This window comes from Sorex fumeus, unplaced genomic scaffold, assembly GCF_029834395.1.
Source record: "Sorex fumeus unplaced genomic scaffold, SorFum_2.1 ptg000169l, whole genome shotgun sequence".
Lineage (NCBI taxonomy): Eukaryota > Metazoa > Chordata > Mammalia > Eulipotyphla > Soricidae > Sorex > Sorex fumeus.
The window spans coordinates 8,105,384-8,125,654 of record NW_026606226.1 but is presented as its reverse complement, the minus strand read 5'-3'; the positions used below and the strand labels follow the sequence as shown (position 1 = coordinate 8,125,654).

Genomic DNA, 20,271 nt, shown 5'->3' with positions numbered 1-20,271 from the left:
TCATTTTATATTACATAAAACATGTTTTAACTTCTGAAATTAATGCCCTACTTATGATAAATTTAGCAAATGTAAATATGAGGGGTAAGTTAAGAATAGAATACTATTTTATCTCTTCTCTAATCTCTCACATATTCCCTATATAAGATGAATAAATTTTAGTTTCACTTAAATGTTGTCCATGAAGCTGCTATAACTGATACTTTAGATGTAAATTAAAAGTAGGAAAACAAAGACATTTTTATTAAAATTATCAAATAAACATTTTTAAATATTTCATTCCCTACATATTATTTTTGTGATCATGAGTAAGTTGTTCAAACTCACCAATTTCGGTTTCCAATTTATAAGGGGAATTTTTTTTTTGTAGGCTTGGTACTAGAATTAGAGATAATTAATCCCAAATGCCAGGTATAAAATAGATGCTCAGTAAATTGTAGTTATTATTCCATTAAAGAGACAGAATATAGTAACTAACATAATAAAAACTTAGTTATCCCATATCTTTCTTATTTAAGATAGCAATCTGGCCATTCATTTTATTCTTATAATTTATAGGTATGTTTTTACATTTTTATTTCAGTTCTAACAGCAGTCGTTTACAGTGATTTCTACTGAAACACTTCTTTCAAAAGAAGATGGGAGGAGGGTCTGAAGAGATAGTGCTGGGGTGAAGGTGCTCACTTTGCACTCGGCTGACTCTAGTTCAAATCCCTTCCACCATCCCAAGCATTGCAAGGAGTGATCCCTAATCATAGAGCTGAGAGTAAGCCCTGAGCACAGCCAGGTGTGACCCCAAAGCCAAAAATGCAAACAAACTAAAAGAAGATGGGCTCTTAGATCTGGCTGAATCCCAGAACTTCATAGGAAAAAGTCACATACACATGGTTAGCAACACATTTCCCAAAATCACAAGAGCCCTGTGTTGCCTTGCAGGGAGTGTGCTCTACCTGCCAGCCATCAGTAGCCCTCTTTTATTTTTTTATTCTTTTTTATTTGGGAGCCACAGCAGCTGCACTCAGGGCTTACTTCTGCCTCTCCAATCAGCAGTTACTTCTGGTGGGGCTCAGAGGACCCAGATTTGGTGCCGGTGATGAAACCCAGGTAGGCTGCATGCAAGGCAGGCACCCTACCGGCTGTACTCTTCAGTAAAGCACCCTGTTTTTAATATGCCACATTGAAGAACTGAGCACACCTGTCAAGTAGACTTGTTCATATGCTATGAAATGCATACTATAGATACAGACTCAGAAATAAAGACAGAAACTGACAAAACCTGAAAGTTAGTCTGATTTGTGAGAGGTATTTCACTGTTAGCAAAGAGGACCAAAGTATGGAACAATAGAAAAAAGCAAACTAAATTTCGAGAAGCCCTAAACTTCTGAGTATTAAATTTTAGACATTCAAAAAACACTGATTCTGAAATACGAAACAATAAATATATTTCATGAAGCTATGCTAACAAATCCTGACCCAAAAATGCAATTAATTTTCTTTACAAAAAAAAAAAAGTTCAGGAGCTAGTGTGATAGCTCAGTAGGGCATTTGCCTTGCACACGGCCAACCTAGGTTCGAATCCCAGCATCCCATATGGTTCTCTGAACACCGTCAGGACTAATTCCTACCTGCAAAGCCAGGAGTAACCTTGTGCACTGCCAGATGTGACCTAAAAAGCAAATAAATAAAAAAAAATCTTTCTAAAAAAAGTTCAGTAATTTAGCAAATGTTCACTAAGCAAATAGGTCGCTTCAACTGGGCACTTAGTAGAGTTATCCTATGAAATGCATACTATAGATACATACTCAGAAATAAAAACGTATGTTTCTGAAAATGTTTCTCATGATACTGTAGTTTTTATTTCATTAATGTAGCTTTGCAGTTTTTGAAAATCTGTGATTCCATTAAATTTGAAGTAGTTCTGTAGAGAGTACAGAATCAGTCTATCCACAGGTACCCAGTAGCTTAAAATCCTATTTTCTTAATTAAATCCAGTGCTCTTTTCATTCCCCATGGTTGGTGGTTAATCTGAATTGTCATTCCACTAATAAAGTATGGTCTTATAAACTATCAAGGATGGAAGTATGACTGGTTAGCTGTTAGAACTACTGAATTCCTAAAAGTCCTTGATTTCTCAAAAAGTTTTTATAACCTAGTCACCTAACTCCATTAAAACTGAAAAGTGGTGTGGTGAGCAAGAAAACTTCCTATAGCCATGGTGTGTGTGTGTGTGTGTGTGTGTGTGTGTGTGTGTGTGTGTAAAGAGGGGTGTTCGGAGTACGAGGCCTGGGGAGTTGATTTTTGGAGTCACACAGTGTTACTACTCAGGGCTTGTTCTTGACTCTGCTCAGGGATTGGTCCCAGTTGTAGTTGGCGAATCAGGCAGCACTGGGGATAGAATTTGGGGCTCTCACATGCAAAACATGTACTCCAGCCCTTTGGACCACCTCTCCTACTGCCTTTATAAATTACTCTATGTCATGCTGTTGAACAAATTCTGTTGCGGCAGAAGCACCCTCTCTTTTTGGTATAAACAATTGGAAATCCTCTCTCTTCACCTCCACCTTTTCCTTCCCTACACCCGATCATTTCAAGTACTCTCTCTTGTTCAGTAAATCAAAGTTTCTAGATTTAGATAAAATCTTCTGATAAGTGCATGGACCTCAGTTTTATAAGAAGTATTTAGAATAAGTATTTTCTTTGCTAATAATTTCAGGTGAATCACTTTTAGCCAATAGAAAGCATATTTAGTCTCTCTTATTGATTGGGGATCACCAGAAGAATTTAAGCCAGACAAGAGTGGCATATTCAATTTACCTTAAAGAATAATCACTCGTTCCACGCCACACTAAGTCGTCCAGGACACCCAAAGTCACCATCCAGTTAAAAATTTAATTCCAGCAGTATCACCCCATTCAGTGTTTTAGAATTCCTGGAGGGCCCAGCCACGAATCTCAAACTCTGCATCACTGATAAACCAGAAGTAGCACACCACATTGGACAGGATGTAAAGCAGAAGGCAAGGAATCTTGATTTAAAAAGCATATATACACATGGCTTAATCTGTAAATCTTCTATAAGGGCTTAATGGCTCCATGGTGATACAACAATCTTCACTAACTTCACTAACTTTCTTCAAAGGAAACATATTTTGATCATTTTTAGCAAATTATTTTTAAAAAGCAATATAAAATAAATTATCGAGAGCCTGCTACAGTGGCAGGCTTGAAGGGTGGTTGGGAAAATTGGAAATAATGGTGCTGGGAAGGTGCAATGTTGGTGGGATTGGCGTTGAAATATTGAATGTTACAAGTCATTATGAACAACTTTATAAATAATAAAACATGAAAAAAAAGAATAATCACTCTAAGTTAGAGGATAACTCAAAGAGATGAGTGCACTGCAACCGGGAACCATGGATTTGACCCGAGTGCAGCATGGTTCCATGAGAATCACTTAAGTGTGGCACAAAATAAATAATTAAGTATTTATCTAGAGAAATGTAGAGAAAAGCTTGAGTGATCATATAGAAACAAGAAGGTAACTTGTATCTGAAATATATGCCAACGTTAAATTGTGAACAACTCTTAGAAAAAAGATGCACTAAAAAAAAAAAACTTTTGATGGACAGTCTTAGGTCAGGCTAGAGAAATTAAGCAACCATTTGATTGACTATCTATACCCCCAACCCCTACCTCAAAAGGGGGCTAAGGTTGGAAATCAGCTGGTAATTTCTTTAAGATGAAACAAATCTGATAGAGATTTTAAGGTCAGTATAAATAGGAAGAGAACTTACTGGGCCCACTCGAGCAAATCGATGAACAACGGGCGGACCATGGACCATGGACCATGGATAAATAGGAAATGCTTATGTTGTGAGTACAATGAGCGAAAGCCCATTGTATACAAGCAAATTTTAATGGTCTATATAAACAGGGATTTAAACATTTGATTAGTTTTTCTGTTAGTTTGGGGGCCACAATCTGTGGTGCTCAGGGATTACTCCTGGCTTTGCACTCGGGAGTAATGGTGCCTGGGGGATGGGCAAGGGGAGCGCACACACCATATGGGATGGGATGCCGGAGACTGAACCCAGGTCTACCACATGCAAGGAAAAAGTGCTGTACTGTCACTTTGTCCTCTTTTGATTTTTCTTTTAAAAATCACAAATCCTTTCATGTGTCTGTTAACTAATCTAGCTTATGAAGTTTTATGAACTTGAGAATTCCTTTTATGTAAACTATATTGAAAACCATCTATAGGCCTCTAAAATTTATATACAGTTGTTTGGTTGTTTTGCTGCCCTGTGGCTGCTAACCACTTAAGTCTAGTACTGACTTGTAGTTAATAAAGGTAAAAGGTAAAGGCCCTCCCGTTGAATCGTCGATTTGCTCGAGCGGGCCCAGTAACGTCTCCATTGGAGACTTTGTTGTTACTGTGTCTGGCATATCGAATACTCTCGGTAGCTTGCCGGGCTCTCCGAGAGGGGCGGAGGAATCGAACTCGGGTCGGCCATGTTAGCCGCTTGTAAGGCGAACGCCCTACCCGCTGTGCTATCGCTCCAGCCTCCTGAATTCCTAGTCCAAGTGTTTGACTTAGACCTATGTTTCTCAATCTTTTTCCAACCATGGCCCCCTTCTGACTTTGTTTCCTTCTCTTGGTCCCTGCCTTACCTCACATGATTTTCATCTGTGATCCCCATGGAATATATTTTTGGGATCCACAGGATGTCTATGGTCCCTGGTTAAATACTGATTTAGGCTACAGGAAGGACTATAACTTTGCAGAGTTCATTTGAATTTAGTTTTGGCCCTTCAACAGTTTATGAAACTTATATGCAATAAAGGAGCAGAGAAATAGTACTGATGTCTTAAATTTCTTTTAGTCTTTACCTTTCTCTATTTCATCCCCTATTCACTCTTACAAAATTACATTGCTGTTAATACCTAAAAACGCTATCCTGTCTATTATAGCTAATCCATCCCCATTGATTTAGAAAATGCCTAATGATCAATGAAAATCAGTTCAGGGTAGAGAGTTGGTGGTTTTCATACAGCAGCACCAGTTATCTTTTGTAAAGAGGTTTCACTTACTGCTATCAGCAGTACATCGAGTTAGGGGTCCCAGCATATAACCTATATTTGAAGAGATTCCTGAGGCTCTCATACCTACTTTGAAATCTCACAATCGTTTCGCCTCATTCTACCTGTTCCATAAAATCATGCAGGGTCCTTTTTCCATGAGTCAGTATGTCCTAACGAATGAACTAACATGTAAACAGAAAACAAGTTAGTCTCTTGGCTCATTTTTCATAGATGCTTTTAGAGCACTAAGACTGGCAATATCTGCTGGAGGATTACAACTAGTCTTTGTACAACTAGCCCAACCAGCAGACCTGAAGCTTATTGTCACTGTCACTATCACTGTCCTCCTGTTGTTCATCGATTTTCTCGAGTAGACCCAGTAACGTCTCCATTGTGACATTTGTTACTGTGTTTGGCATATTGAATACGTCACGGGTAGCTTGCCAGGCTTTGCTCTGCGGGCAAGATACTCTCGGTAGTTTGCCGGGCTCTCCGAGAGGGACAGAGGAATCGAACTCGGGTTGGCCATGTTGACCACTTGCAAGGTAAACGCCCTACCCCCTGTGCTATCGCTCCAGCCCTATATTATTGTTAACAGAAGCTTATTATGGGCTTATATTTTTTACATTGAGATAAAAGATAAGTTGGTTTGGGGAACTACATTTTAGTTTCAGTCTTATTTCACTAAAGTGCAGTAGCTTGACTTAACTCAGTTTCCCGTTTCTTATAAGTTGTCAAAGTACCCATTAGCCAACCCAGTGCCTTAATTCTAGGACAATTTCTTATCCAAATTCTCAGACTGCTGTTTGCTTGGCTAACTTTTGCATGTTAAGTCTGAAGGTACAATTCATGTTAGAATAATCTGACAATTGTATCTCTTCTAAGAGATATTTTCCCCTGAATCATTGGGAGCCACTGAAGTCAGTGTCTCCTGCTTCTAGGTCCCAGATTAAACGAAGATAAAAAGGAGTAGAAGAACCAGAGAGATAGTAACAGTGGTCAAGATTCTTGCGTTGCAAGCAGCTGACCCAGGTTCTATCCTTAGTGCCACATATGGTTCCCCCAAGCCCTGCCAGAAGTTATGCCTGAGCACAGAACCAGGAATAAGCCCTGAGTACAGCCAGATGTAGCCCACAAACAAACAAACAAACAATTTAAATAGAAGAAAAAATGAGGAGTAGAAGGAACAGAAGGAGTAACAGCAGAGCTTGGATAAAGTGGGGAAAATAATACAGTGGATAAGGCACTCAATCCCTGGCATCCCATATAGTCCCCAGAACACTGCAGGAGTGATTCCTTAGTGCAGAGCCCTGTGCATCACTGGCTATGGCACAAAAATAAAAAGTTGGCCAAAAAAGAAAGGCACCTACAGTTCCTTACTTTTTCTTAAGGGAACTACCACCAGTGGAACCAGCTGTGGGTCTGGGACCACTTTCTTCAGTGTTCACCTGCTGCTGGTGGTTAGGCCGTTAGGTGGAGCAGGGCCACATGACAGTGTTAGGGGGGCCATGTGGTACCAGAGAACAAACTTGGGTCCTGCACATCCTAATTTTTCTGACTCTTAATGCATTCCTTACAGTAATCTATTCTTTCATCTCATTTCCTGAGACCCATACATCTTTTTTTTTCTCCCTTTCTGTGTGGGATCCCACACCCATTGGCTGTGGCATTCAGGATTGCTTCAGTGGATGTGAGGCACTGAGGATTAAGCTCAGAATTTTATACTTGGTCTAGGTGCTTCTATACCGCTGAACTGTCATCTGGGCCCTTTGATTGATCAGCTGGTGAGGTTGAACACAGTCTGAACTCATATCCTTGCATTTTCTGGGCAAGAGCCGATGCCTCTGATTATAGGCCCTAATCATCCTTTTGTTATAAAATAAGGTTTTTCTAAAAAACCTATGAACAGTTTGAATACTTCAAATGGGTTCCCTCTGGCTATTGCAAACCAGGATTTTTAAAGTATACTTATCCCCAGTACTTCTGTATACATAAACCTTTTAGGAAAAGGCTGAAAACCAAAGGTGACCTTCTAGTCACATCCATTTGCTCAGCAATAACTCAAAATTTTCATTGAAGGTATAGAATTTTCCTGGAACCCCAAATCCATTGTGTCCAACTAGATGAAGACTTCTCAGCAGACATTCAGAATTTTTTACACTCCCCAAAGATTGCCCCAAATCTTCAAACCATTTCACCTAGCAGAAGTCTCAACTGAGCTATACCATTCATATTGCTAAATTGTTAGAATAAAAAAGAAGACTCAAAGGAATATAGAATGTTTTATTGTTGTATGGTCTCTCAGACTTCATATTGCCCTTTTAAAAATTAAAATCTCCTTCCCTTTGTAGTCGTGGTGAGGGAAGGTCCTCACAAGCATGCCGGCTTTTGATTACAATGCTAACGTGGGGAAGGGTCTCACACTGTAGCGTGCTGGGGACTGCACTCTTTGTTGTACCATGGCGATTATTATCTCCAGAGCCTGTAGTACTGGTGATCAAAATCAAGGACTTGGCATGCAAGGCAAGGCTTCTACTACTAAACTACACCTCTAAGACTAAGATTACAATTCTATATCATCCTATTTTTTTTCATAGTTAATTGGTTCCAGTAGGCAAATTGTTTACTTTGCCATCCTGCTTTTCATAATTCTTTATCTGATAGGGTAAGTCACAATTCTGATTTACTCTATCAGAAACTCCTATAGTTGGCCTTTAAGCACCTATATATATATAATTATCACATACTTCAGCATGCTTCTGTAAGATTCTAATGAGTTCTGTCTTCCCACAACCTCTCCTAGTTTGTGATAGTCTGTCTGCAGTTTGGAGCTTCTTGGTAATATATACTCAGGCATTTAATATGACTAAGGATGATTCTGGGCCCTGCTAGGAGACAGAGACTTCTGAGAAAAGAGCCATTCTAGGAATTTCCTAGTTAACATTCTTTGTCTGGGAAAGTTTTGTTGGAAACTCAGGACTCATACCCCTTTTGAATGACTTTCAATGCTTCTGCAACTGGTTCCAAGCAGATTCCCCTTGTCAGATCAAGGCTGGGTGAACATAAAAACCAACTATTAATTGCATTTAATCTGAGCTCAAGTTGCTGAGGGGGTTTTACTATACCTGGATATGGAATTTTACTATATTTTAAAGAGAGCACGCCTTCAACTTTTCCAAAGTCTATTGCATACCAGAATAGTTACACCAATTTACACTCCCACCTGTAATGTATGAGTTCCTACTTTCACACATCCTTGGCAACATCTGGTGTTTGCAGACTTTATTTTTTCCGTTCTCATGGGTGTGAAGTGGTGTCTCACTTGGCTTTAATTTACATTTCTTCACTACTGAACATCTCATACATTTGTTGGCCACTTGGGTTTTCTGTAATGCACTATTCATGTATCTTTTGCCTTGGGAAAAATAAATAAAAATAAAACTAGTAGGTCCAGAGGTTAAGTACAGGGTTAAGTACAGGTTAAGAATAGGGATAAGGTTAAGTACAGGGGTTAAGGCTCTTGCCTTGCACATGGCCAATCCTGGTTCCACTCCCAGCATACTCAGTAGTGATCCCTGAGCAGTCACTAGCAACCACTGAGTGTCACCACGTGGCCCAAATCCCTCCCCTCAAAACAAACATAATACCTAGTTACTCTTTTATATAAGGAGTACTTTATTTTTATTAGAAGGTGGGAGCACTTTGGGTCACACCAGTTGTACTTAGGGCTTACTCCTAGCTTGGGGCTCAGGGGTCATTACTGGAGGCGCAGTGCCAGAGACTAAACTGGCATCTGTCATGTGCAGGGTAAGCTCCTGAATCATCTCTCTAGCCTCAAGGAATACTTTATAATTCTAAGTACCAGACTTTTTGTTGGTGAACCTATATATTGGTTGGTCCTGTCTTATCCCAGTTGGTTGCATTTTCCTTTTGTCATTAATACATACATCTCTCTGTGTGTCTTAAAAAGAGAGACAGGCTTATTTTTCTATTACGTAGTTTCTGTTTTTTAATCTCTGTTCCACCAATAAAACACTGAATTCCTAATTAATGAGACATTTAAATTTTTTGATGTTTTTCAATGTAAATTTTAGAAACAGCTTCTCAGGTTCCACCAAAAAAAATTTAAAAGCAGTCTTGAGAATTGTTACTGAAATTTCAGTATTCTCACCAATTAACATGAGAATTTCTATCTTCAATGAGTCTTGAGAATGTTACATTATTCCTCTCATGTAGGTTTTCTCTTATACCCTTCAGTATAGATTTACAGTTTTTATTTTCTTTACAAAGCTTTTGCATATCCTTTTCAGATTTATTTCATCTTTGTGACTGTTAGAAAATGGATCTCTTATTTCCTTTTCTGGAACAGGTACATTTATTTATTGTTATTATATTTAGGTAACATAGTTTCAATTCGATCATTTTCTTCCAATGGTTTTGAAGAACAAAATTAACTGCAACTTGACCACTACCACCAAAGTGCCTAAGATCCTCCATCACTAGCCTTATGTCACTTCTAGTTTATATCTTCCCTCCTCCATTCTAGTTATACAGAATAACTAGAAGAGTGATCTTTGGTGATGTTTTTCTCCAAAAAACCTGTTAGTATATTGTAGATTTGTTCTTCTAACAATTTTGACATTCATATTACTCATATAGTGAGTGAATTTAAAATTACGATAGCTTTCTTGTGACTTGTTTCCTTTTCATTATTATATAATAGCATAGTCTGGCAAACTTCCCGTGACGTACTCAATATGCCAAATACTAGTAACAATGAAGGGTCTCATCCTCCTAATCCTAAAAGAGCATTGAAATGGCTCTTTTAAAATCTCAGGGCTAGGAAGAAGGAGACGTTACTGGCGCCTGCTCGAGACAATCGACGAACAACAGGATGATCGTGATCGTGATCGATAATAGCATTGAGGGTGGGGAGCGCACATTCAGTGGTACCCTCAGCACTCCTGGTTCTGTGCTCAGGGGATGATATGCAACACCAGGGATTGAGCCGGGGTTGCTGTGTGTAAGGCACGTACCTTAATCTTGGTACTTTATCTCCAGCCCCTATAATAACATTTTAATCCCTAATAAGTTTATAAATATGTTAAGTAAAGTAAGATAGAGAAAGAAAGACAAATACAGGATGATCTCACTTATCTGTGGTATACAGAATAACTAGAATAACTGGACAAGGGAATGCAAGGTATTAAAGGGGGAATAACTCCATCACCCTTGACCCCAGAATATACAAAATAGAAGGACAGAGAGGGAAAGAAATTAAGGGGAAGCAAGAAGAACTGAACAGGAAATAAGGGGTGAGCAGTGGGAAGGCATTAAGTACCTTGGGAACATGGGTGGTGCAGAGTTATATATTTAAATCTTAGTCAGAAACACCGAAAGCAGGATATCCAAACCACAACAACCAAACTTAAAAATGTTCCTGTCAAAGAGGGAGGTTTGGGGGATGGGGTGGCGGACAGGGAGGAAAGGGAGGGAACACGGAGATACTGGCTAAGGGAAGTTGACAACAGTAGTGGGACTGCCGCTGGAACATAGTATGCCTGAAATTCAATTATAAATGACTTTGTAAATCAGAATATTCTAATGAAAAAAATTAATTTAAAAAATATTGAATTTAATTCAATATGTGCCTGACTCAAAAGTTTGTAGGTAAAATGTTATGCTAAATAATCACCCAAAGTGTGGTATTAATTTTAATAATTACTTTGTTACAACATGCTGCTTTTATTATATGCTCAGCAACCTTTGATACTGATCTTTGACGATAAGATAATACAATTATTTTAAATTTTTATTATTAAAAGAGCTTTTTGACATTTTTGTCTAGATACGACTACTATAATAGTAAACCCCAAAACGACACAATGTTGCATCTTTTATCATCTTACTTGTTTTTCCCCTATGAGATTTTGTGATGTAGAATTGGGGAACTGAAATGGGAGAGAGAAAGAAAGTATAATAAAATAATCATTTTTTGTCAGCATCACATCATATAGTACCCCATTTTAGAATCTATAAAATCCCTTTTGGGGGGAGTTTCAGTGGTGCTCGGGGGACCACGTAGTCCCAAGGATGAAACCAGGACTCCCACGTGCAAAGCTTGCACACAAGCTATCACCCACCCATATCAACAGACCCTTAAGTCTCATGGTTGTAAATATTTTACACACATTTTATGAAAGTTCTTCATTTACATTTTGATGGTGCCAGGGATGGAGCCTAGAGTCTCATAATGTGCTCTACTTCTTAGCCAAATTCCCTGTCTGTGAAAGTTCTTTAATGAAAGAACATTAATGAAAAGTTGGAACCTTCTACTTTTGTAGAGTGGAATGTGGCAGCTGCCCTTACCAAATAAAATCAAGCTTTAAAAAAAAAGAAAGAAAGAAAATACTTTTGCATTTTCTCTCTTTAGGGTTAGAAGCAGTTAAATTATCAAGTCATGTAAACTAATACCATTAGCAACTAATAAGGTATTGCACACTTAGATTTTAACACCTTAATGGAGAAGAATAATATATTTAGGTTTCGACAGCTGAGTATATTGAGAACAGTTAGTGTATATGATGCCATCATTTTATATAGTCTTTCAGAAAACTGATTAAATTTCAGTATTTTCCATAAAACTTAACGTTACTTCGTATCATTTGCTAGGGCACTGGCAGAGTTATCAAGTATACCTTTTTACCAACAAAACTGTCCTCAAACAACTTTGCCAAACAAAACTGTCCTCAAACAACTTCTCTTATCTCCTTTCTCTGAAACTTCCAATGCATCTGATTTCACCTCTAATTTTTCCCCAGAACATAAGACGGGTACATGGAAATATGAGCAGTCTTTTGTTGTTTGCTTTAATAGTCCTCATTATCTTCAATCTGTCTGGGTTTAATTCTAAAAGTGATTGTCTATATTTACATAATTCTAGTGCTTTCAATAGCACTGTAGCACTGTCCTCCCGTTGTTCATCGATTTGCTTGAGCAGGCATCAGTAACATCTCCACTGTGAGACTTGTTACTGTTTGTGGCATATCAAATACACCACGGGGAGCTTGCCAGGCTCTGCCATGTGGGCGGGATACTCTCGGGAGCTTGCCGGGCTCTCCAGGAGGGATGGAGGAATCGAACCCGGGTCAGCCGCATGCAAGGCAAACACCCTACCCGCTGTGCTAGTGCTCCAGCAGCCCAGTGCTTTCAATAGGACCATTAAATATATACTCAGTGTTTGGTTTGGTTCAAAGTAAATAAAGTATTTACCTTGCTGTATTTAACCCTCAAGTTCAAGAAATAACTTTCATTTCTGATATAGATAAGAAATGGAACAATGAGAGTTCAACCCTTAAAAGAATGTAGTTCCAACATTCAAAGGAGGGATTTTAAAACATTAATTTTAAGATATTAGAGTAGGGCCATAGAGATAGTACAGTGGGTAACGCACTTGCCTTTCACGTGGCTGACCCGAGGTTCAATCCCTGGCATCACAAAAGGTTCCCTGAGTCCTCCAGAACTGGTCCCTGAGCACAGAGCCAAGAGTAAGCCATGAGTACAGCAAGGTATGGCCAAAAAAATTAGAGTAAATGTTATTTTGAATTATTAAAGTATACAAGCGGAGCCTAGTGCTAGTAAATATTTACTGAATAACTGTACACTTAGTCAAGTATTTCTTTTAGGCAGGCACCAAGACTACAAATCCAATTTCGAGTGCCTTTTGTCTTCATATTAACCCTTGTCTAACATAATATTGTTAAACAGAAACCGGGTATCATGTTACTGAAGGACATGGAAAGAGTTTCTCTTATGAGATAAAAAATGCAAGCATGCTCTTCCTTTTAGTAACTGATAAATTCCAGACACTAGTCACTGGATTGAACTATATGAATAAGAACTTTTGAAATAGAAATTTTCAGAAACTCTCAATTCCATCCCACTATAGATTTTTGGTTACTTTTTATCCTGACTGAAAATTTGAGGTGGGAGGCATACCCAGTGGTGCTCAGGAATTACTCCTGGCTCTATGCTCAGGGATCACTTCTGACAGTCTGGGGTGGGGGAAGGAAGAAGGGGGGTGCATATAGAGTGCCAGGGATTAAACCAGGTCAAACGTTTTAAGGCAAATGCCTTATCTACTGTACTATCACTCTGTCCCCTGAAATTCTTATGTGGTTGAGTTCTTTTGTTTTTTTACTTACTAATCTGAAAGGACTCATGTCTTAATGTTTACTATTTTGCACTTAACAATTTGTCCTTTCGGAGGCTGGAGCAATAGCACAGTGGGTAGGGCATTTGCCTTGCACACGGCCAACCCGGGTTCGATTCCCAGCATCCCATATGGTCCCCTGAGCACTGCCAGGAGTAATTCCTGAGTGCAAAGTCAGGAGTAACCCCTGTGCATCGCCGGGTGTGACCCCCCTCCCCAAAAAAAGCAAAAACAATTTGTCCTTTCTTTATTCTCTACACAATAACCCTCCCAATTATCTTTGTTTATTTTTCTCACAGCTCTTTATTTTTCAACTCCTAGGTTATCCTGTTTTTCTGAGATATGCAACTCCATCCTAAATAAGAAATCTTCTATTAACTATTATAATTATGTGATCATTTCTCTTTACAAATTTCAGTTGTATGTGTTCTAAAATAATCTTTCAGCCATGGAAACAAAGAAGTATTCTCTTGCCGAGGAATAAAATTAGCAGTGGATTGGTTTTTGGAAAGAGGCCACAAAGACATCACAGTTTTTGTTCCTGCTTGGAGAAAAGAGCAATCCAGACCTGATGCTCTCATTACAGGTGAGCCCTGGTAGCTGTCTATTCTTAGCTTACATATACAGTTACCTGCACTATCAGGTATTGTTTGAACAATATATTAATCTCTTTCTATTTACTAAATCTGTTTAACTACAGTATTTTCTTGAATGGACACTAACAGTATTTTTGAAAGCTAATTAAATATTAGTCATTTCAGGATTTTTTTTCCCTCAATTGATTCAGAAATGCTTTACTTCAGAGTTTGTAAAATTCTGTTAGAGGCAACAAGTCAGGGAATCTAGGTTTACATGCATACGTGAAACCCCAGGTTCAATCCCTAGCATCTCCCCATGCACTGCTGTGTATAGTCCTCGTGGCTCCAAAGTACCAGTGGACTGGAGCAGCACCAAAGTGCCATTCCCACAGGGATTCTATAGGCCCATAGAGCTGAGTAGCTCTTGGAGTAGCTCCAGGCTCCCTGAACATTTCTTCGAAGCCATCACCAACACCCACCCCAAAAAAAAAATTCTAGCTTGGCCATTTACTAATCACAGAAATTTGAGCAGTATATACTAAACATCTTTAGACTCATACTTTCTTATCATATAAAATTAAACTAAGTAGCAATTAAAGTTTAGTGACCACAGATTTTTTTAAACTCTGTGAAACTCTGGTCATATGCTATCTGGGAAAATAACAATTCCAATAAAGTGCCTACATTTTGCATATTTTCCAATTTTTAAAAATGAGTTTCAGGCAAGGAACTCTGTTACTGCTAATTATCTTTGATGAACATTTGTACAAGGGCTCTCTCTAGTTCAGTAGTAATAAAAACTAAAAAAACTGTGAAGAGAACTACAACTTTTCAAATCAAAAACAAATGGAGAGGCAATCTTATTTTAAGACTTAATTTAAGACTTATTTAATTTAACTTAATTTAATTAGTTATTAAATCATTATTAAACCAACAAAAGACTCGATACTCAGGAAATGGCAGAATTCAACTAATGGTAACATCCAGAGCCATGAATTCAGTCCCTAGGTTATGAAAATCATGAAATGGGAGAGTCAGGAATAATGCAAATTCGACCATAGCACCAATACACCAGGTAATAACTATTTGGAACATCTATAAAAATAGACAAAGATGTATGACCACAGAGACGTCCAGGGCAATATTATTCTTAAAACAGACTATACTTTTATTATAAAACATGGTTTCTTAGACTAATATGTATTGCTGTGATAGAATACATTGGAATATATAAGCAGAATTTGAAGGAATGATACAGAGCTTCACAGATAAACAACAGTTCAGGAACTTCAAAAACTTGAAGCCAACTTTGCAAGAAGCGCTGAAAGGGATTCGTTGAGACGAGAGTAATCTCACAAATATACCTAACTTCTAGAGAAATATGGCAGAAAACTCCATGACAGTAATCTCACTCCATGTCAACTGCCTATATGCACCAATTAAAAGACACAAAGCAGCAAGATGGGACTAGAGTCCATGCTGCAGCCTAGTCAGGACAAACAGACTCAAAGCCAAAGGTTGAAGCAAGTAACTGGAAGCTAAAAAATGTTATCAGACAAAGATGGTCATCTCAAATTTTCTTTTTCGTTCTTTTTTTTTATTTTTGGTTCTATTTTGGGTTTTGGTTTTTAACCACACCCAGTGGCTTCTTGCTCTGAGTACAGGCATCATCAGTCCTGGCAGGTGGACCCTATAGAGTGTTACTGATTGAACCCAGATTAGCCATGTGCAAGGCAAGCACCCTTCCTACTGCATATCACACCAGCCTGCCAGATGGCCATTTTTTAATGATCATGGAATATGTACACTAGGAAGAACTCACACTCCTAAACATTTATGTAACAGTGAACTAAATCACAGCCAAATCAGGATTCAATAAGCTTTCCAACTACATAGGATAAAGGAACAAAATTAGCAAGATAAAATGCATTAATTGTAGAGGCCAGAGAACTAGTCCAGTGGGGTGCTTGCCTTATATGTGGCTGACACAAGTTTGATTCCCAGCATCCCATAAGTTTCCCCAAGCACCACGAGGAGTAATTTCTGAGTACAGAGCCAGAAGTAATTACCCCTGAGCACTGCCAGGGGTAATAATTTATTTAAAAAAATAAAAAGTAAAAAATAAGTTAAGTATTGGGCTGGAGCGATAGTACAGTGGGTAGGGCATTTGCCTTGCATGCAGCCAACCCGGGTTTGATTCCCAGCATCCCATATGGTCTCCTGAACACCGCCAGTAGTAATTCCTGAGTGCAAAGCCAGGAGTAACCCCTGTGCATCACCAGGTGTGACCCAAAAAAGCAAAAAAAAAAAGTAGTATTAACTATAAAAAGTAAGTCTATGTTGAGCATTGAAAAATAAAAGTGATTGGAGGAATAGGCTGGGAAGGGAACTGGAAGAGAGTGGGCACTCTTGAAGTGGTGGGTGTGTTGCTAGGATGATTTATACAAGAAGCCCCACCATTAGTAACCACAGTGCCTAAGATAAATATTTTTTTAAAAAAATAAGTGCAACAAAATATATAAAATGGATAGGCAGTCAATCACAAAAGAATATTAAAAATTCACTTAAAAATAATCTTTTTTTTTTTTTTTTGCTTTTTGGGTCATACCCGGCAATTCACAGGGGTTACTCCTGGCTCTTCACTCAGGAATTACTTCTGGCCATGCTCAGAGGACCATATGGGATGCTGGGAGTCAAACCCGGGTCGGCTGTGTGCAAGGCAAATGCCCTACCTGCTGTGCTATTGCTCCAGCCCTTAAAAATAATCTTGCACTAATCACACTACATGTTTGCCTTTTGATAGTACACATTATTAAATTGTAGTACCTAGAACCATATAGTCTCCTCATCTTTGCTTACGAGGCCATGATGGCTCAGTATTTATATTAATCCTGGGTTACCATCCCAAAGGGAAGAATTAACAAACTGGAGTTTTGCTGAAAGATAGTGAATAATATCATCATTATTTTATTCAATACTTCGACAGAATCATTCTAAGCATTTTATGCACCATAGTTGGCTACTGTTTTTTCAAAGCCTTTATTATTGAGAATCCCAGAGAAACAAATATTGGGAGTTACAAATATGCTTTTTGTACAAACTAAATTATAATTCCTAATTAAATAGACCTAGTTAATGTTATAAAAGCTCACCACTGCATGGAAGTTACTGTTTGTTTTTTATTTACATATATAAATGTGTATATGTGTATAAAAACACACATATATACACATATCAAGAAATATTAATTATTTTTGCAGATCAAGAAATTCTTCGTAAATTGGAAAAGGAGAAAATCCTGGTATTCACACCATCCCGGCGAGTCCAAGGGAGGAGAGTGGTGTGCTATGATGATAGGTTCATCGTGAAGTTGGCTTTTGAGTCAGACGGTATCATTGTGTCCAATGACAACTACAGGGATTTGGCCAATGAAAAACCAGAATGGAAGAAGTTTATTGATGAGCGATTATTAATGTATTCCTTTGTCAATGACAAGTAAGTAAAGCCATTTACTAACACTACTGTCTATGGCTTTCCTAAAAATAAATTTGTCTCATGCAGCTATGACAGAAGCCATGTCTTTTTGCCCCTCGCCAGACCTTAGCAGGCTTCTTCCGCCAGCTGATATCCCCAGTGATCCTCAGTGAAGTCGTGCCCCAGGAGGCCTGTGTGAGAGGTCCCTGTCCTTCTAAGCCACTATAGTCTTCTGAAATCGAGGAACCCATAGTCACTAAGAGAGGGAGAATTTCCATCTTCAAAGAATGCATCACCAGAATGTCATCTGAACCTACACAAGTGCTAGGGATGCCACAGGTGGAGCACTGCCATAAATGTGTGAGGTCCTGGTTTCACCACTGGTACTGAAAGAAAGAAAAATCTAATCTACTTAGAATGGATTTTTTAAAATGCTTTCCATCTACAATCCCTTTCTGCCTGAGAAACTTTTAGGTGACCACAGGTATATAAAACAGATATAAAAATCAAATATTTACTGGGTCAGAATCAACCTGGTTCAATTCCGCAGTACTCGATATGATTCCCTGAGCATTATAGGTGTGGCCAAAAACCCAACCCCAAACTCCCCTACAAAAAAAAAACAGAAATCAAACTCATAATAGTCATAACTTACTCATAATAAGTTTATTTTAAAACAGATTTTTAAAATTTTTCATGATCTAAATAAGGATTTAGTCCATAGTTTAAGAAGCTAGGACTTAAATAATCATTGAGGAGGAGATTTAGGGCCACACCAGCTGTGCCCAGTGCTTAGTCCTGGCTTACTCCATCGTGTGCTCCAAGATTACTCCTGGCTTTGTGCTCCGGGAACCAATGTATGCAGTGCTAGTGACTGAATCTGGGTTGACTTGCATACAAGGCAAGCAAGAACCTTACCCACTGTTCCTAGCCCTCTGTCCCCAATTTTTGCAAGTTCTACCAACCTATCACTCTAATTATAATTAAGTTCATAAATAAACAGATGACATGAACAAGCAAGCCTCATGAAAAGTAAGTGTATTTATAGATATATGGGATGGGGACAGCTTCCACACCCAACTTCTGGCATTTCAATGAGCCAGTTTCCTAGCTCCTGAAGTGTGCCGCTGCATATTCAATTGTGGGACAGCTCTTCATCAAATCTCACACTGCTCACAGTTATATACCCTATCACCGGGTGAAGACAGTCAGGAAAGGAAAAGAACAATTCCCAAACTAATTTCTCAGAGAGTCCCAGAGGGGCTATGCAAAGATTTACTCTCGGTGCAATGGAGAAAAATACAAAGCATGTCTTGCCCAATGACCAAAAACAATTCAGAAGGCTCCACTACCTCCAGCCAGCTCAGCAAATCCTCAGACACTAACTTCTGTGACACCATTGTGAGGATACTTAATGAGCTCAAAGAAATGATGGCACAGATGGAGAAAAGCAGGTTCTCTCTTGGTGGTTGTGGTGTTGGAATGATGTAACCATGAAAAGTATGAGTAGTGATACTGTAAATCCCAGTACCTAATACTGGGATACTGTGTATGACTTAGGCTGTTGAAGGTATGAGACAGTTTGTCATGGTTTAGCAGAAGCCTTGAAAATATGTATATCTGGGCCAGAACAATAGTACAGTGGGTAGGGTATTTGCCTTATATGTGACCAACCCAGGTTCAATCCCCAGCATCCCATATGGACCCTAAGTACTGCCAGGAGTAAATATATATATACATATATATACATATATATTATAATATAATTATTATCTTCCAGGCTTGCTCTTCAAGCCCATCTTCTCCCTTGAACACATATCTTTCTTATTTGTCCCTAGTTTCTTTGTTTGCCTATTTTCATTTTGCCTACCCTCATCTTTCTAAATAAGTTTAAGTAAAAACGATCTTGTTTCCCAAAAAAGAAAAATATATTTGTATATCCTTCGATTCTATGATGACAAGGGGAATGTCATATGTTGGTTTTTGTATTTACAATTAAGAATTCAAAGGAAACCAAAGGAAACGATGCAGGTAAGGTGCTTGCCTTGCAGGCAGCTGACCAGTTCATATGGTCCTCCAATCATCACCTGACCACAGAAGCCAGTAATAAGTCCTGAGCACCACCAGCTGTGGGCCCCACCTCCACCAAAAAAAAAAAAAACCCACCTTGACTTACTAGTTTGTTTGTTTGTTTTTTAAGGTTACTATTTTAATCCTATACTTTTCTTCCATGTAGCCACATGGACAATGCATATCAAAGCACTTTAAGTAGGGGAAATAATACTCAAATATTAGCTTCTATTTAGAAAGTTGGCTTTATCTTAAGTTTTGACCGGGTCAAATAAAATTAAAGTGTCAGTTTCAGAAACTGGATCATCACTTTCTACTGTGAAGGCAAAGTCTTACAAAACCTTGACTTACGGTTTTTTGGGTTTTTTTTTTTAATCTTACAAATGTTGAATCAGGATACTTAGATTAAAATTTCAAAAAATATTCTTAGTGAATGAATTCTATGTCCTATTATTAGAATTAAGTTATCAACCTACTAATAATTCTGCATTATATCTGTTAGATTCATGCCCCCTGATGACCCACTTGGCAGACACGGCCCAAGCCTGGATAATTTTCTGAGGAAGAAACCTATTATTCCTGAACACAAAAAGCAGCCTTGTCCATATGGTAATTTTCTTTATGAATATTAATAACTGCCTTTACAAAACAATATATTAAACTTTTGTAATAAAAATACATACGTTTATGACATAGCATATGATTATTTTGGTTGTAATTTATAAAAAAATGTCTGGGTCATGAAAAAAATTCTTAATTTTACCTATGCATGTTCACCATTATTTTTGCCTTAGTGGGGTTCGATACATTTATTTCCCTGAATGAAAATATGGTCACAAAAACTCAATTACTTGCT

The 20,271-nt window shown here is 38.3% G+C and overlaps 1 protein-coding gene across 1 annotated transcript in view; it reads left to right on the top strand.

The window, feature by feature from the left end:
* The window catches only part of ZC3H12C (zinc finger CCCH-type containing 12C), a 56,231-nt gene that overhangs the window by 31,857 nt on the left and 4,103 nt on the right, over nt 1–20,271 (top strand). The window contains exons 3-5 of the mRNA XM_056107682.1: nt 13,740–13,879; nt 17,132–17,366; nt 19,918–20,024. Coding sequence (XP_055963657.1) covers nt 13,740–13,879; nt 17,132–17,366; nt 19,918–20,024 — 482 coding nt within the window. The remainder of the gene's footprint in view (nt 1–13,739; nt 13,880–17,131; nt 17,367–19,917; nt 20,025–20,271) is intronic.